The sequence below is a fragment of the Myxocyprinus asiaticus genome, chromosome 11 (genome assembly GCF_019703515.2).
Source record: "Myxocyprinus asiaticus isolate MX2 ecotype Aquarium Trade chromosome 11, UBuf_Myxa_2, whole genome shotgun sequence".
NCBI lineage: Eukaryota > Metazoa > Chordata > Actinopteri > Cypriniformes > Catostomidae > Myxocyprinus > Myxocyprinus asiaticus.
The window spans coordinates 29,219,921-29,238,298 of record NC_059354.1 but is presented as its reverse complement, the minus strand read 5'-3'; the positions used below and the strand labels follow the sequence as shown (position 1 = coordinate 29,238,298).

The 18,378-nt window shown below is 37.8% G+C and overlaps 2 protein-coding genes across 3 annotated transcripts; one reads left to right on the top strand and one right to left on the bottom strand.

Annotated features, from left to right (window-relative positions):
* Positions 1–118: 118 nt before the first annotated feature.
* Positions 119–7,259, bottom strand: LOC127448130 (ras-related protein Rab-5B-like). 2 transcript variants are annotated; one of them, XM_051710443.1, is made up of 6 exons: positions 7,119–7,259; positions 5,541–5,824; positions 3,075–3,226; positions 2,431–2,553; positions 498–591; positions 119–345 (listed from the first exon to the last, which is right to left on the bottom strand). In XM_051710443.1, the coding sequence occupies exons 2-6, from the start codon at positions 5,701–5,703 to the stop codon at positions 233–235; spliced, it is 645 nt and encodes a 214-aa protein (XP_051566403.1). In that variant the 5' UTR covers positions 5,704–5,824; positions 7,119–7,259; the 3' UTR covers positions 119–232. The 2 variants fall into 2 exon arrangements, with proteins under 2 accessions (XP_051566403.1, XP_051566404.1); XM_051710444.1 differs by having other exon boundaries at positions 5,541–5,744; positions 7,119–7,233.
* Positions 7,260–7,610: 351 nt separating this feature from the next.
* Positions 7,611–17,866, top strand: tbccd1 (TBCC domain containing 1). The gene is made up of 7 exons (XM_051710419.1): positions 7,611–7,977; positions 8,457–8,800; positions 8,957–9,118; positions 10,067–10,433; positions 10,847–11,033; positions 12,651–13,154; positions 16,873–17,866. Exons 2-7 carry the CDS (start codon positions 8,471–8,473, stop codon positions 17,093–17,095), a joined length of 1,773 nt encoding a protein of 590 aa, XP_051566379.1. The 5' UTR covers positions 7,611–7,977; positions 8,457–8,470; the 3' UTR covers positions 17,096–17,866.
* Positions 17,867–18,378: the final 512 nt, after the last annotated feature.

Genomic DNA, 18,378 nt, shown 5'->3' with positions numbered 1-18,378 from the left:
AGCCAGATATGACAGAGTCCATCGCCAGTCCGCTTTCGGCCCCAACCATCAAACCCTCAGTCTTCCTGGAAAAATCTCTTTATGGCATCAGTGAGGAATTTTCCTCGCCTCTGATTCCTTTCTCTTTCTCGCTCTCTTTCTGTGTCTGTCTTGGGAGGTGAAAGGGTGAAGAGTGGGATTTTGGGAAGGAGAAGGTGTCTGTGGTTTCCCGTGATGGAGTGTTGATGGGCCTTTAGTTTCCACAGCAGCTTCGAGTGGACTGTGTATCTGGGTCCTGCAGGTTTACTCCCCGGTGTCGGGCAGCATGCGTGGGGTTTTGGGTGTCTGTTTTTGGCATCTTTTTTGCTATTGATAAATAATGATAATAAAATATTTTTTTAAATTAAAAATAAAAAAGGAAAACTATTCCAGTAATATCTGATCGCAATAATCAACATACAAAGGCAAAACAAATGTTCTGCCTGTTTTTGGTAAAGTGAACAGTGTTTTTTGCTTACCAATAGCCAGGAACAGCTCGTTTACATTCATTGCAGTCTTGGCAGAGGTTTCCATGAAAAGCAAGCCTGTGTCTTCAGCATATGTTTGGGCTTCCTGTACAGAAATATGAGGGGTCTGGTTTACTGCATAAAAGTCTTGAGACAAACAATCAAGAGTTCATGTAATTATTTGTGCTGGCAAAGTTAACTTTTGGGATTTAATTAATGTCTGAATTATAATCGAAGCTTAACAAATACGAAATATCGATTATGAGTGAAACACACCATTGATGGTGCCAATGGTAGAAAGATGGCCTTATAAACTCAGCAAAAAAAGAAACGTCCCTTTTTCAGGACACTGTATTTTAAAGATAATTTTGTAAAAATCCAAATAACTTTACAGATCTTTATTGTAAAGGGTTTAAACAGTGTTTTCCATGCTTGTTCAATGAACCATAAACAATTAATGAACATGGACCTGTGTAACAGTCGTTAAGACACTAACAGCTTACAGACAGTAGGCAATTAAAGTCACAGTTATAAAAACTGAGGACACTAAAGAGACCTTTCTACTGACTCTGAAAAACACCAAAAGAAAGATGCCCAGGGTCCCTGCTCTTCTGCATGAACGTGCCTTAGGCATGCTACATGGAGGCATGAGGACTGCAGATGTGGCCAGGGCAATAAATTGCAATGTCCGTACTGTGAGACACCTAAGACAGTGCTACAGGGAGACAAGAAGGACAGCTGATCATCCTCGCAGTGACAGACCACGTGTAAAATCACCTGCACATGTACCGGATCGGTACATCCGAATATCACACCTGCGGAACAGGTACAGGATGGCAACAACAACTGCCCGTGTTACACCAGAAACGAACAATCCCCCCATCAGTGCTCAGACTGTCCGCAAAAGGCTGAGAGAGGCTGGACTGAGGGCTTGTAGGCCTGTTGTAAGGCAGATCCTTGCCAGACATCATTGGCAACAATGTCACCTATGGGCACAAATCCACCTTCGCTGGACCAGACAGGATTGGCAAAAAGTGCTCTTTACTGACGAGTCGCAGTTATGTGTCACCAGGGGTGATGGTCGGACTCGCGTTTATCGTCGAAGGAATGGGCGTTACACCGTCCGTCATGGGTCCGTCATGGTCTGGGGCGGTGTGTCACAGCATCATCGGACTGAGCTTGTTGTCACTGCAGGCAATCTCAACGCTGTGCGTTACAGGGAAGACATCCTCCTCCCTCATGTGGAACCCTTCCTGCAGGCTCATCCTGACATGACCCTGACACCAGCCATACTGCTCGTTCTGTGCGTGATTTCCTGCAAGACAGGAATGTCAGTGTTCTGCCATGGCCAGCGAAGAGCCCAGAACTCAATCCCATGGAGCACATCTGGGACCTGTTGGATCGGAGGGTGAAGGCTAGGGCCATTCCCCCCAGAAATGTCCGGGAACTTGCAAGTGCCTTGGTGAAAGAGTGGGGTAACATCTCACAGCAAGAACTGGCAAATCTGTTGCAGTCCATGAGAAGGAGATGCACTGCAGTACTTAATGCAGCTGGTGGCCACACCAGATACTGACTGTTACTTTTGATTTTGATCCCCCTTTGTTCAGGGACACATTATTCCATTTCTGTTCATCACATGTCTGTGAAACTTGTTCAGTTTATGTCTTAGCTGTTGAATCTTTTTATGTTCATTCAAATATTTACACGTTAAGTTTGCTGAAAATAGAAGCAGTTGAAAGTGAGAAGACGTTTCTTTTTTTGCTGAGATTATATGCAAATTCTAAATTTTTTATTATTTGCAATTATTTAAATCAACGTATTGATGGACCCAGTAATCATAAAAACTAAAAAGGAAAACTCGCTCTTGATACTGAAACCACAAAGAGCTACAGGTTATACATGTCCAGATTACGTGTAGACGAGTGAAAACAGAAAGAGAGATGACCTCATACTCGACCAGTCTCTTGTCTGCTAGGTCAGCCTTGTTCCCTGCGAGGGCAATGACTATGTTGGGACTGGCCTGCCTCTGCAGCTCTTTCACCCAAGCCTTTGCTCGCTCAAATGTTTCCTGTAAATGGAGTGAGGTTAGCAAAGTGGTTGGTGCAGCCAGTGTGTGTTTTATCTAAAAGTGAATTTCCTGAACACAGATAAAGCCTTGTCTTAATAAAATGTGTCATTTTAGTCATGCCATACTGTCTACCCTTAACAAATTTACTGTGAAGGTACTATGGTTTCAGATGGTAATAATGGTGTTTTGATATATACAATGTTCCTGAGTGATTATCATATTTATATGCCATAGTATTTAGAGTACACGGTACTCTATGGTGCTCTGAGGTACTTCAGAGACGTACTGTAGAACCATGGTACTATGTTCAACAACTTTTTTTGTTAGTGTATTTTTCAAGAGAGAGAAAGTGACATATCTCTAAAATAATCCAATGGTATGACAACAACACCAAAATCACTTTAATAATTGGCTAATTTGTTGTTGGCAAAGGCTAATAAACTATACATTCTACCAAAAATGAAAGTTTTAAAAGTCAAAACCATTTCCAGTATTTTGTGAGTGTACCACAGTTAACTTACAGGCTTGGTGATGTCAAACACTACAATGGCCGCCTGGGCTCCGCGGTAGTACATGGGAGCCAAGCTGTGGTAGCGCTCCTGTCCTGCTGTGTCCCAAATCTCAAACTTCACTGTAGTGTCGTCCAGACAAACAGACTGTGCCAAGAATGCAGCTGAAAGCACAGAGAGGAAAAACAACTTATGCCAGAGATTCCAAGACACAAACTGATAAGTTTTGTGTTTCATGTTTGGTATTATCTGTTCTTTGAATAGAACAGAATATAATCATATTAGTATTCTACTACTTATTAGTAGAATCTTATTCTACTGATTATCCTTTAAACATGAATGTGGACTGACAAGTTAAACTCAGATTTCTTGTCTGATGCACAAACACAAGTTTGAGGGCACATCAATTGAAATGCGGCAAGTTACTTGGCAACCGTAAACAGCCTGCAGCTAGGTTAATGAACAATATTCCTTGGCAGAAAAATAGTTTATTATGATTATTTTTAATACACTTTTTATTGAGCGCTGGTCTTTGATAATATTGTTGTAAGTGCTCTTTTATAAATGCAATAATAGCCTCAAGGCTGTGTATTACAGTGATTTGCTTAGAATACTCCTTAACATCACTGTACGAATGAATGACTTATTGCTTTAACAAGATCTCCAGTTTGGAGTCTAATATTAGTGTTGGATTTTTCTCCATTTGTACACTATCTGTCTGTATCTGGCTTTATTGGAGCCAAAGTCTACAAAAATGTTTGTAAACTCTAGCATGTAAATTACAGATAGTGACACCCTGATTTGCCATCAAACACACACGTGATGATGATGATGATGATATATGGGACTTCTATAGCTATGATTAGTACATTACGCTCTCTGCATACACCCAAGTGTGTTTACACGCACGTGCCACTGATAACTATGACAAATCTGTCCAATAAAAAAGACAATTGTTTAAGGGTTTACATACAATTCAATAAAATAACAATGCAAGAAAAACACATTTACAGGAGACTTTAAAATTAATGGGTTTTTCCTCTGTTCTTAATGTCAAAACGGTTACAAGGGCTCTGTGGAATCATTATTATTATTTCATTTTTTTATTACATATTTTCCATTTTATTTTTTCTGAATTCTGTATTCAACAGTTTAATTCAATTTTATGATCAAAATGGTAAATAAATTAATTCATTAAAAGTTTAATCAAATGAAAACATAAACATAACTTTGCATTATTTTTATCAAATGAAGTGCTATTATACAGATCCTCAAAGCACAATTCAAAACAACACTAGAATTACTTTTGTCAAATGAAGTGCTACATAACAGAAAATCAGAGATTTTGCTTAAATTTATAATAATAATAATAATAATTATTATTATTATTATATTTTATTACAGTGATTACTACATTTCAGCAGAAAGATATTTTTGTGTGAATTTGATGGTAGTTTCTCACTTCTGAAAAAGGCTCTGTGTGATTATTAAACAGCAAATGGCTGTAATTTAAATACATGTAAAGTCTGTATGTGTTGCACGCTTCAAAGTGAATAAGCAATCTGCTCTCTTCATCTACTACACACAAGAGAGAGCATGATGATCATGATGCAATGTTTTCAGTGTATGAGCGGCTGGCTTCAAGCATTAATTTTGAAGCATGGTGCACATGCAGATTCTATATTTATATAATTAAATAGCAGCCTTTAGCAGTTTAATAATCTCACAAGGACATATTGTGATTTTAATTTTAATAATTGTGCATTCAAACATTAATTTTCATCTGAAATATGTCAAATTCTGTGACATTCTGCATTTACAGTTAATTCTTTTGATTGGATTCCACGATTCCATCAGTTTTTTTTTTTTTTTTTTTTTTTGTTCATTGTGGAAATCATAGGCCCCTATGTTACAAAGTAAGATGTGCACACTGAATAAGCTGACAGGGGCAAATATCTAGGTGTGCCATGTGGAGGTCATGGGCTCAGCCCCCTGAGAAACATAAATATCTATACACTAAAGGCACTGTAATTTGCTTTGGATGAGCGTCTGCCAAATTAATAACTGTAAATATATTAAACCGTTTTTGACCTCTACCTGATAAAGAACACTGTTGCATTTACATGACCTTACACGTAGTCTTTTTAAGGCTTATTTAGCATAAATCGGAGTAAGATTGTGCATGTAAACACATTCTGTGTCTATTTCAAATCCATCTGTAAGGAGCTCCTAATCTAATAAAATGGAAACAACCTGAATACAGTTATTGTAAAATGCTGTTTACATGGCAATTTCTAATTCCGAGCACTTTCAATACTGATTACTGCAGTCCATGTAAATATAGCTATGATTCATATCTGTTCTGATACTGGGAGTCCAAATTTTATTTCAACTAATCTGCTGAGCAAATTTCCCTTGAGACCAAAACCCAGTGCTGGATGAATGCAAAATTATCTGTATCCTACGCTGCTTCCTCACCTCCAATTGTGGTCTCCTGAAACTCATCAAACTGGCCCTTAACAAAGCGAAGCACCAAGCTGGACTTGCCGACGGCCATGTCTCCCAGCAGCACCAGTTTGAACTGGCAGATCTTGGTCTGCGGTAGGCTCCCATTGGCCCTGCCGGTCTCACGGGTGCTCATGATGGAGGAAGGGTGGGTGTCCTCCCTGGTTGCCTGGTAGTCTATGAAAGCAGCAACTTAATTAGACGACTCAATTTTTCTAAGCACTGGACCCTTTTTTTGTGAAGACAGCAGTCAGCCTCTGTGATGTTTAAAACAAACACAACAGTCAAATCATTATGAGTCAAATGGAAGTGAAAGAGGAAGTGACAACGGGAACTTACACAGTAAAACCCTCCAGTATGTTCTGTTAGAGTGTAACAATGTGGCAATTACATAAACTCAAGAGAGCTTCAGGTGTGACTTGATGGGTACAGCAGGAAAAAATTAATTCAAGCACACTGCACTCTGTTCATCATTTGACTGGTACAAATATCATCTTGGCATCTCAGAGTTGAAAAGTTGTTTAAAGTAGATGCTCTATGACAGATTGGACACCAAGTTGCTTTAATGCAGTGTTTCCCAACCTTTTTTCTGCCACGGCACCTTTTTTAGGACTAAAAAAATTCTACGGCACACCACTATCCCACATAGGCTAACCATCGTCAATATTTGTTTTTCTTTTCAAGAACTTCTCGTCTGTCTTAGTAGCATGTTTACTTGTAATGTTTGAAATTCTGCTATGCAACTTACAAAGAAAGGTGATTTGGGTCACACTTTACATTAGTGTTCATGATACAGTGTAATTACACTGTGTGTACTATGTGTACTTAATATGTAATAACTTAGTTGAGCTGCTTGTAATTACTCAGTTTAAATGTTTTTGTTAATCTTGTTTTAACAATTTTCTTTTACTTATACTACTTTACATCGACATTGTAATGTAAAGTGTTACCATGATTTGCAATTGTTCAAGTCACATATTGCAAAGATGGAACAAAGGTGGACAATGCGTATTACAACATAAAAAAAAGAGCCCTCCAGTTTTGCAGAACACTACCGACAAATTATATTTTTTCCATAACTCTAATAATCAGATGTTCATCTATGCATTTTGATTTACAATTCTAATAATCAGGTGTATGTATGTGAGATTTGATACATAACTCTAATAATCAGGTGTTTGTCTCTGTGATCTGATTTGTATTTCTAATAAGTGTATGTATATGTAATCAAATTCAAAATGATAGTAATAATCAATTGTATATCAGGCGCATAACTATAATAAGCAGGTGTCTATATATGTAATCGGATGCATAATTCTAATAATCAGGTGTATATCTATGTAATCTGATGCATAACTGTAAAACGCAGTTGTATGTGTATGTGATCTGATGCATGGGAGGCGCAGTATAGACCATTCAAATGACTCGTCTCGATCAAGGCGAACCAGCACAAGCGGGCCAAGCGCTGCCATGAGCTCCACATTCGAAAATGATCGCACTCTATTTGGATACACAGAATGATATAAAACAAACTTCATTAGTGATATTTACCTGTTGTTGGCAGTTGCGGTTGTTTTGTATGGTGGTTGTTCGGTTGATCTATCAGCTGGTTTTCAGACTGCGAGCACTTCCTACACCGCTGCGCATGCGCAGTGAGTCACAAATCGGAGTACTTTTTGACAGAAGCTTTGCTTTGTTGTAATTAAAGAATAAAAGTATCAACAGTCTAAGAGTTTTTACAATTGTCGATGTTTTATTGAATATTCTTTCAGTATAACTGTATGAATATTTGCATTTCATTTGTTGTGGTCACGCAGCATCTTATATACAGTTTCTTTATACTCAAATTCAAATAAATTGAAATCTGATTACATTTAGACAAATAAAGCTAGTTTAACGTTTCTTATAACTCTTAAATCACGCGTTTAACTTTACTTGGAAATCCTGAGACGCGCTTCTAACAGACGAAATAAAACTTTTATTTTGAAACAATGCAGCGCTCAAAACGGAAACGTTTGTGTTACGTCACTTTATGACGTAAAACATGGCAACCGCTCACGAACAGTTGTGCAGTTTTCTCGTTGGTGTTTTATTAGAGATCATATTGATGCAGAGACGTCACAAGTGCTGTAGGCTTTAACGACTTTATTGTTCGAAGGTTTTTGGTGATTCTCTGGTCTTCCAACATAAGTGGACTTTATGAATAGGTGAAAATAATGATGAAGTTCTGAGTGATACAGAAGCGCGCGTTCACGAAGCGTGTTCGTTTGCCGTCGTGTCGCGCGCGTCTGTCTAGACAGCGTCTCAAAACATTAGCAGTTTAAAGATTTATTTTATTGAAGTGTATACATTTTTAACACATGAATCAAAGGTGACCACCTGTTGCAGCCGCAGGAATTTCAGTGTTCTGGTAAGGAGAAATGAGATTGACTCCATGCTCATTTTGTAGGTGCTGTTTTGAAAAACATATTTGATAAACTTGTCATAAAGTTTGTTGGTTAGCATCTTGATACTGATTATGGGATGCTGTGGTCGTTATTGAAACATAGAAGGTTCATTTTAAGATCGCTACTAAATGTTTACATGGAAAGTTGCTTGGTTTTGCCTGCAAGAGATATCAACGTGTTACCATTTCTAACCAGTCTAAACATTTAGTTTGTTACTATCACTAACCATATCTGACGAGTCTTAACATCATGTTACTAATATCTCTGACCATCTCTCTAATTGAACCGTTGTTTCCATTAAATGCTTTACTCCCTTTTCACATGCATATGCTAAACCCAAGATTGACAAGTGCAAGTACTGTACCATATCACAGCCACTTTAAAATGCCCCACAATGATATTAGGCTAATCATTTTCTCAACATCTCTTTTTTTATCCATAGAATCATCCGTAGAAATGGACAAATACACAGCATGGATATGGCCACGTCTGGAGCCCTTTCTGATTGGGGTGCTTCCAGCTGCACCCCCAAGCAAATTCAGCATGCATTATCTGCGCAAGATGGCCTGTTACGTCCGGACCAGGGATGGCTGCTTCCCCAGGCTTGGCTGGCACATGTGGCGACACATCGCCTGTGGCAAACTGCAGCTGGCAGAGGAGCTCGCCTGGCTGTATTTTGAAACTTTTGATCTTTTGATGCCTCATTCTGCAGAGGAGAGATTGGAATGTGCAGAGGCTCTGTCTCAATGCCAGACTCTTAGGGAACTTGACAGGCAGCGTGGTAAGGTAAGAACCAAATGTTAAAGGGCTGGTAGACAGTACATTCTTGATGGGTTGTTACCGAAGAATAACAAGATCTGTATAATGTCTGGAGATCTTGCTGAATATTTGATAAGTACTGATCATCTTCTTTCGGGCTGTTTTCTGCTTGTCTTCCTTTAGCTGTCAGTAGACACTCTGCAGTTCCTGCTGTTCCTGTATCTGCAGCAACTGAACCGAATCTCTCTTCGCACCTCACTGATTGGAGAAGAGTGGCCAAGTCCCCGGTCACGATCTCCCTCTTCCTCCTCTGAGAGAGAAACCAAAATAAGCTCCCAAAATAAGGTGAATCTCTCAAAAACATGGACAAATCAAAAGAAAACAAAAATGAGGAACTAAAACTGTATTCGGACATAATTATTTAAAACATTTTCTTTAGGAGGTTAGGGAAATTTACTTTGTGATTTGAATCCCGGCCGAATCTGTCAAGCCGGGGTTTTTATAAAAAGTTAATGTATAATGAATAATGAATAAAATAATATTAATTCAATAAATTAAATCATTAATTACTTAAGATGTATTTTTAATTTAAACAGATAAAGTTTAAAAGATAACTCCCACCTCTGTAATAAACACAGAGATCTTAGTCCCGCCCGAGTCAGTACATGACATTACAGACATCGAGAGATAAGAATTGTAACACAGACGTCATTTAGAAAACTAATCTCATCCGTATAGGGCTAAAGAAAATAAAGCACATTTTTAGGACCTTTAAGATTTTTTGTTTTGTTTTTTTGCCGATTATTTTCATAAACATTGTCCACAATAATTACTGTAATCAGTATAATCATATCCAGACACTGTGATTTCATTTAATTGAAATCTAGGAAAGAAAATAAATACATTCAATGCAAAAAAATACACCCATAATGTATAAATACTAATTTAACAAAGAAAATATAATAATATAACATGTTGTGGTGGTGGGGCAAAAGGCCCAATGTGCTTTGTGACATAAAAATAATGTCACAAAGCACAATGGGCTTAATGGTCCTAAAATTGCTTAATTTTCTTTATGCAAAATATTATTTGATATAATTTTCTTTATGAAAAATCTTATTTTATATATTTTTCATGATATAATACATGAGATTGATTTGTGTATGCCCTCTGAAATGTATTCTATAGCTTAAACTTGTTACATACAGGTCCCAGAGCTTCTTTGTGAAATTAACTTAATTTCACCTGATATGCATAATAAGGTTTATGTATTCATTTATTGTGTGCTACCAGAACTGGGACGACCAGGCTCATCTTACTTTCATTCAGACGCACCTGGCTGAGCTTCTGGAGTTACTAGTGGAGCCAGGGCAGCTGAGCAGTTCAGGACAGATACTGCGTGACAGCCAGCTCACTCCAGAGGCCGTGAAGTGTCTCAGCCTGCTGCTGGAAGGATCCGTGAGCCATGGCCGCACCGTACACCCCATCCACAAGCTCCTCAGCCGTGCACCACTGCAGACACAGGCTGGATTCTCCAAACTCAGCCACACCTACTCTCTGCAGCAGTTTCAGGAGTTTCTGCGGCAGGCCCTCTGCCTCAACCCATTTGGCATCTCTACCTGTCCACAGTCAGGAAAGAAACTGGCTTGGGCCCTTCAAGGTACATCAGAAGAAATAAGTTTCTAGTAGACAATAAATTCCTCAAATATTTGTATTTGGTTTAGATTAACCTAAAGGGGTCATATCATGAGACATTTACATTTTCATTTGAAATAAAAGAGCTCAGTGTACAATGTAAACACACTGTAACTATCAGAAGAAATAACTGGCCACATTTACATGTTAATGATTTCAAATGCAAGGAGGGCGTTTACATACAAGTTTAAAAAGCACAGCAGAGTCAGAGGGAGGGTGAGAAATGTTTGTGAAAACCTAAATTATTACTTTTTTTTTGTTGTTGTTGTTGGTGGCATTTTAAGTGGAAAAATAATTTTTAAAATAATTAAAATTGAATGTTTACCCTTTCAGTAGTGTGTAGTGTACTAGTCTAATCCTTCAAGTTTTCTTTTGTAGTAGAGGGCACCTTGAAGAGAGCCAAAATAATCAGAAACACCCACATGGCTCCTCCAGGAAGTCGACTGGTGCTTATGTTGCAGGTTTGCAAACAGACGTTGGCCAAGGACTGTGAAAAGCTGAATGATGCCAACGTCAAACTGCAACGATGCAGTGAGGCTTTCATCTACCTTCTCTCCCCTTTGCGGTGAGGAATCACTTCAGTGTATTCATTGGGATTAGGAATGTGTAATAAAGTAAAAATAAATTGGTTCAGTTGTTAAACTCACATTTACAAAATTGACTAGCCGGTAAGTTATCTCAATGACTAATCGGACTTAAGGAAACCCAGTATAATAACGCTGTTTGCATAGCACACACCACACGACTCGTCACTTTTAATGTTTTGAGACTTACACTGGCGGCCAAAAGTTTTGTATGAAATCTTTGTAGCATTGTATAGCCTTCATTCCTCAAAACAATGATTGACTGACGAGTTTCTAGAGAAAGCTGTTCCTTTTTTGCCATTTTTGACCTAATATTGACCTTAAGACATGCCAGTCTATTGCATACTGTGGCAACTCAAAAACAAACACAAAGACAATGTTAAGCTTCATTTAATGAACCAAATCGCTTTCAACTGTGTTTGATATAATGGCAAGTGATTTTCTAGTACCAAATTAGCAATTTAGCATGATTACTCAAGGATAAGGTGTTGGAGTGATGGCTGCTGGAAATGGGGCCTGTCTAGATTTGATCAAAAATTATTATTATTATTTTTTTTTGTGATGGTGCTGTTTTATACATCAGTAAAGTCCTGACTATACTTTGTGATCAGTTGAATGCCAGTTTGGTGAATTAAAGTACCAATTTCCTTCCGAAACAGCAAAATCTGTACATTATTCCAAACTTTTGGCCACCAGTGTAAATCATGAAGTGTTTATTTTCATTGGAAATTTACTTTTGTATTATTTTCTTAGTTGCATTGCTTTGAGAAGATGAGGAAAGTTTATAATAATAAAAATATTGGTCAGCAACATATCAGACTGAAATGCGGTATAATTAGAAATTTAGGAGCATGGTAAGGTTGATTTAAAACTAAGTTGTGTTTTTTATTGATTTTCCAGAAAAATACGATATTATGATGTATCGTTATCATGATATAAAATTATTCATATCGTGGTATAAGATTTTGGTCATATCGCCCACCCCTAACCCACGTCTCCCAAACCGCTGTCTCATCAAATTTGTTATATATATATATATATATATATATATATATATAATTTTTATTTTATTTTTTTTATTTTTTTTCAAATCAGTGCAAAAACAGGCCCTCCTTTCTTGTTTGTTGACATGTTATCATGAATAAACAGATGCTCTTCTTAGCGATAAACAGTGATCCCAAAAATTATTTGGACTCTTAAGCCTCACTGTAAAATTGATGAATGTCTTTACATTGTACAACAAAATATCAAACTAACTGTTTTATTTGAAAGAAATATAGCACAAATACACTTTTCAAGCAAAACATTTCACAGAAAGTTTGTTAGATTTCAAATTTTTAAAACAAAGTATTTATTGTCCAAAATTAAGAAAGACACAGGTATTTGACCACTTTCTGGTTGCCAAAAGTTTGTGCAATGTGATGAACAACATTTGTGCTTACTCTGCTTGGACATTTGTGTAAACTTGAGGGGAACTGAGCCTGACTTCATACGTCTGCTAAAAATGACCTTAAGACCAGCTCCTTAAAAGTTAATTATTTTTGTGTTTGTTCAGTACTGTGTCAACATCCATGCAAAACTATATCCTTATCTTGCAGGTCTGTGACCTTAGATAAGTGCAGGAACAGTACAGTGGTGCTCGGCCCGGTGGGGACCAGTATCCACATTCAGAGCTGTGAGAATGTTCGTGTGGTGTGTGTCACCAGACATCTGACCGTGGCCGCCTCCTTTAACTGCACAATCCATGCCCTCACCCCCACTCGACCCCTTCTCCTTCCTGGCAACGTGTCTGTCACACTGGGGCCCTTCCATACACATTACCCCATGCTAGAGGACCACATGGCTAGAGTAGGTCTAGCAGTTGTTCCCAATTTATGGGACCAGCCGCTACTGTTCGGGGCAGAGGGTTCCGCTCCAGACACTGGCTGCTACCGCATCCAGCCCCCTTCTGAGTTTTATCCACTGGTGATACCTTTCCAAATGGAGGGAGATAACTGTGAGATTCCTTGGGGCCTGCCGGCAGATTATCAGAAGGCCATAGAGAGCCGAGAGAAGGTGGTACAGGAATGGCAGAAGACCGTGAAGGATGCGCACTTGAACAAGTGAGCCCACATTTCTGTTTCTCACAAGGTTGCAGTACTGTCTTTATTCATTTTCAGATCACAGCAGTGTATACACTTGGATAGAAGGTTTAGTGTTTCACCAAAATGAAATTTCTGGACACATTGTGCACTTTAATTGGAGCATTTTAGCTTTGTTGCTTTGGTCACTTGTAGAGTCGATTGGGTACTACAAGGACTCTTTATCATTTTCATATATTCTGTGCTTTTAAATACGAAAGTGCTAATGCAAGTATGCAAGAGTAATATTATTAGGGATGTCCCGATTAAATTTTTTTGAGAACAAGTACCGATACTTCATTTCTGGTACTCGCCGAGACCGAGTCCGATAAACTCCATATCAACTGTTAATTTCAATTTTATCATCAAAATGGTGTTTAAATAAATGAATTCTTTAAAACGTTAATCGATTGAAAATATAACAATTAATTTTCAACATAATATTGTATTATTTTTATCAAATGAAGTGCTTGTATACAGAACCTCACAGCACAATCCAAAATACAACATTGGAGTTAAATTTTGTCAAATAAAGTGCTGCATAACAGAGCATCTCAGATGTTAGATACTGCTTGAGTATAAATCAGTTACTACTGATTTATTATTATTAATAGTGGTAGTAGTATTACAGTGAATATTACATAACTTTGCAGTAGTGATATATTTCTGTCATACTTTTGTCCTGTAAATGTACCTTTAATTTTGACGGAGCTTTTATTTTGAAGTGTTTCTGTGTTGTTTTGACCAAAGAGCTCTGACTTTATGACGGCAGATTCCCACTCTGGTTAAGCCGGTCACTACGTGACAAAGTGATTGTTAAACCGCAACAGGCTGCTATTCAATGAAATAAGTATGTACTCTGTACGCTACAACGTGAATTTGCACTCTGTTTACTGTCATCTGCTACAAACAGAGTGCACGATGCTCATGACGGTGTTTTCCCTGTATGAGCCTTGGAGGAGCCTTAAAAGGTATGAGCAGCCGGCATCAGCACAGCACTGTCTCCACACGTTCACAAGCGCTCACATTTGAATAACATGCTACATATATATTTATCTCATTAAATCGCAGCTTTTGCCTTTAGTCTCACTAGGACATAACGTGATTTGAAAATCGGGATTTTTGAGCAACTGGTCCTCAGACAATTAATCGCCTCAGTCACTCTGGACACCTACCAATTTGCTATAAGGCTAATAGATCTGTGGATGATGCTGTGTCTCTGTGTCTTCACTCTATTCTAAAAAATCTAGAAACTCTGGTCACTTATGTGGAGGTTCTTTTTGTGGACTATAGTTCACCGTTTAATACAATCATCCCATTCAAGTTATTTGAGAAGTTAGGGAAATTGGGGGTTCATCAGTCCCTTGCCCACTGGATTCTGGACTTCTTGCAAAACAGAACTCAAGTAGTGAAAATAAACAATAACTTTTCGAAAACCCTGTCTATAAGCATGAGTGCCCCGCAAGGCTGTGTATTGTCGCCTTTATTCTTTGTACACAAATGATTGTATTTCACATTGTGATTCTGTAAAAATCTTTTAAGTTTGCGGATAATACAACAGTGATTTGCTTGATTACAGATAACAACGAATCTGCTTATAAGAGTGAGGTGTTTTCCCTGATTGACTGGTTTGGTGTTAATAATCTTGTGCTAAATGTTTTAAAAACAAAGGAAATGGTGTTCAACTTCCGATGGCGTCAGAATGTTCTCCTGCCATTAACCATCAATGGCCAAGAAGTCGAAAGGCTACCTAGTTTTTCAGGACTACTATTTCTGCATCTCTGAAATGGGATGATAATTTAACTAGGATTATTAAAAAAGCACACCAAAGGCTTTTCTTTCAAAGGCAGCTTAAAAAGTCTGAAATATCAAAGGACTGTTTGCTCCACTTCTATAGGGCAGTGATTGAGAGCATACTAAATTTCTCAATTACAGTGTGCTTTGGCAACTCCACAATTCAGCAGATGAAACGCATTAGAGCCATAGAACGATATGCCTCTAAAATTGTGGGATGTAATCTTACAGACATAAATTACATTTATGTGTCACGCATGAAGGGTAAAGGCGTGAAAATCTTGAATGATCCCACACATCCTGCCAATCATTTCTTAACTCCCCTGCCCTCAGGGAGGCATCTTAAGGCAATTAAATCCAAGTCCACACGTTTCTTAAATAGTACATATTGTAAGATTGTTCAGATTCTTAACTCTTCAAGTACTTGAACTTTTGCACCTGGTATTATGGGTCTCTGTTTTTGTGCTGTACTCCGTGGTACCAGCTAATTCTTATAGGCACTACTGTGATACCTTTTGTTGCTCTTGTTGCCAGGGCTGGATTGGTAATCTGGCATTCCGGGCATTTTCCCGGAGGGCCGATCAGGGGCGGACTGGCCATCGGGAGAACCGGGCTGGCCACGAAATGGGTCGAATGTGCCGCTATAAGCTGAAATGAGCCGCTGCGTTTTGCAGAATGGGCCAAAAAACGACGCCGCGATATGCCAAAGGGGGCAGAAAAGGACAGCGACACCCCCACTCAACAACTTTTGGGCCAATTTCTATGTAAAATCCCGGGCCGATTTCTCTTCTCAGTCCACGCCTGCTTGTTGCTGTATGTGTGATGTATGTTATTATTGTTGTGAGCTCACCACAAAAAATTCCAGACAACTTTGTTGGCATGGCAATAAATTGATGAAATTGAAATTGAATTGAAATTTTATTTGTGGGCTGAATGTTTACGTAATGACATTCGTTCATGGTATCGTTTTTTGGTATCTGAGCAATTTTACGAGTATGAGTACCAGTACATGAGCGCGGTATCGGACCATATACTGAAACTGGACATCCCTAAATATTATTAATATGGCTTTATATGGTGGCTGAAACTAATGTTCATGACTACTATAATTAGGTTACAGTGCCATTTATGAACTGCTAGTTGTAGTTATGAATGTAGTTTTCAATAGGGCTGCACAATTAATTAAATAAACAATCAAGATTACAATTACAGCTGCCTTAAATAATCCTGAAAAGTGTCAATTATAGCGTTTCATTGAGGTCTACTTATGTTGTGCAAAGAAAACTATGTATTTACAATGTGTTTTTGCAGCAGGGGAGCACTAACAAATCACAGACATGTCTATTGCTTGCATGTATAGTTTTGTCAAAATTTAAATAACAATTTTGTTTTTACATCTTTCTTGGAGGTTCAATGTGAAGTTGACCGTTTAGGCACAATCTTGATATATTGATTTATAAAATAGCAACAAGTAATTCAGAAATGGTTCTTAGCTTGTTTTAGGATGTGTAGTCTACATAAAGAATGTGGCATGCAGATACCCCAGGCAAAATAATTATTTATGTGAATTCTAATAATTGAAATTAATTTCAATTATAATATCAAGGGAAATAATCATTTATGATAGATGAAATGTGTTAATGAATGTTAGAACATATTTTTCTGACAAAGCTGAAGCCTAGTCCAAAATAAGTTTAGGATTATAAATAGCGGTGCACCAATCAGGAAATTTGAGGCTGATACCAATCACTAATATTTTTACACTCTGATCATCTGATACCGTTCCAATAGATGTGAAATTGTAATGTAACCCCATTTTAGTCTAAGACTAACCTTAACGCGTGGGATAAGCCTGTGCCATTTAAGACCTACTGTAGTGATGTGTTGTGTCTGTGTTTGTCTTTAGGGTTCAGAGACGGCAGTTTCAGGAATTAGTGGAGCAGAAGTTTCATGAGTGGTTGCTGGAGACGGGACAAAGACAAGAGCTAGACAGCCTCCTCCCTCCTAATCTCACCCCTCCCACCTCTGTGGACCTTTGGCCATCCAGCCACACCTCCAACTCTGGACTGCACCCACTGAAAGATCAACCCCATGAACAGCCAATGGGACGGGTACCATCTGTTTGCTAATAGAACTGATAAAGCAATCAAAAGTGTTAGTCAGGTTTAGCTTCTGTTGCCCTATTTTTCTTCAAAACGGATTAACACACATTAGTGTTGTCAGGGTATAAAGACTGTCAAAATCTTTGTTGCAAAGCACTCAGTCTGTGACTGTATAGACAAAATGCTGTATGATCGGGTTTTGAAAGGGACTTCTATTTGTACTTTAGAGAAATCCATGCTGGACTTGTAGTTTGTAGAGTTGCTGTTTTGTATATTTTTGCCCCAAGTTGCATTGTTACTTTCCGTTAGAAGACACCAATAATTTCAGAGGTTTACATGTGAACCATAAGCATTATTTAATTAAACTAGGTAAGGGATCCATTATTCCCCTCATTTGAATTTAGAGGGAACAGGGATGAGATATGTTCATGGACTGTAATTCTTGACAGATGTGTTGTGCGCAGTTGTACTTGGTACATGATTTACACACATGCTGACAGAAGAGTTTGCAGCTATTGTTTCTTGAAATCTGAAGGTCAGTATGAATGTGATTGTTTATGTTTCTTGTTTACTGTCTGTTTTGTTCACAATGCCTTACACTGTAATTGCACTATTGCTTTATCCTCACAATATAGATGCCAACAATGCTGTCACTTAAAATGTCTCTTGAAAATAAACATGTCTAAGGTGAATATTTTAAAAGTTTGAACTGACAACATTTTATAGAAATGTGTATATTCTATAGAATCATTGTTATAGATGGCTTGACTTAAATATAACAATAAACAATCAATTTTAGCTAAACGGGTGAAAATACTTTTTGGCATTTTGGATCTCATGAAAAGAGTTTATTGTACATGTGTCAACATCTAACAACATTTATTTATTTTTTCAAAATGGAAAATTAGGTTACTGCATACTACCTTTTTTTTTTTTTTTTTTTTTTTTAAAGTGATATGCGAAAGTATGCAGTATGCATTGATAAAAATTGCATTCTGTAGAATGTTGCATGTTTAATTCAGGTAGTGACATTCAATTATCTTGCAAATAAATACAGGTATTGTTCATGTTTAGTACAATTTTGTGTTAAAAACTTGTGGCAGACTGGTCAAGTAATAAGTAAAGATGTCACATCTGTTATAGCTTCCTGTCCATTTATCACACTTGAAATTGAAGGTCAAGTCGAGCACACTGCATCGTGAGATACAAAATTCTTGTCAAATACTGCATATTTTGACAAATGTAAATAGTCATACTGGTATTCCATGCATAAAACAGAAAATAAAACAAAAAACATAAATACAGAACAT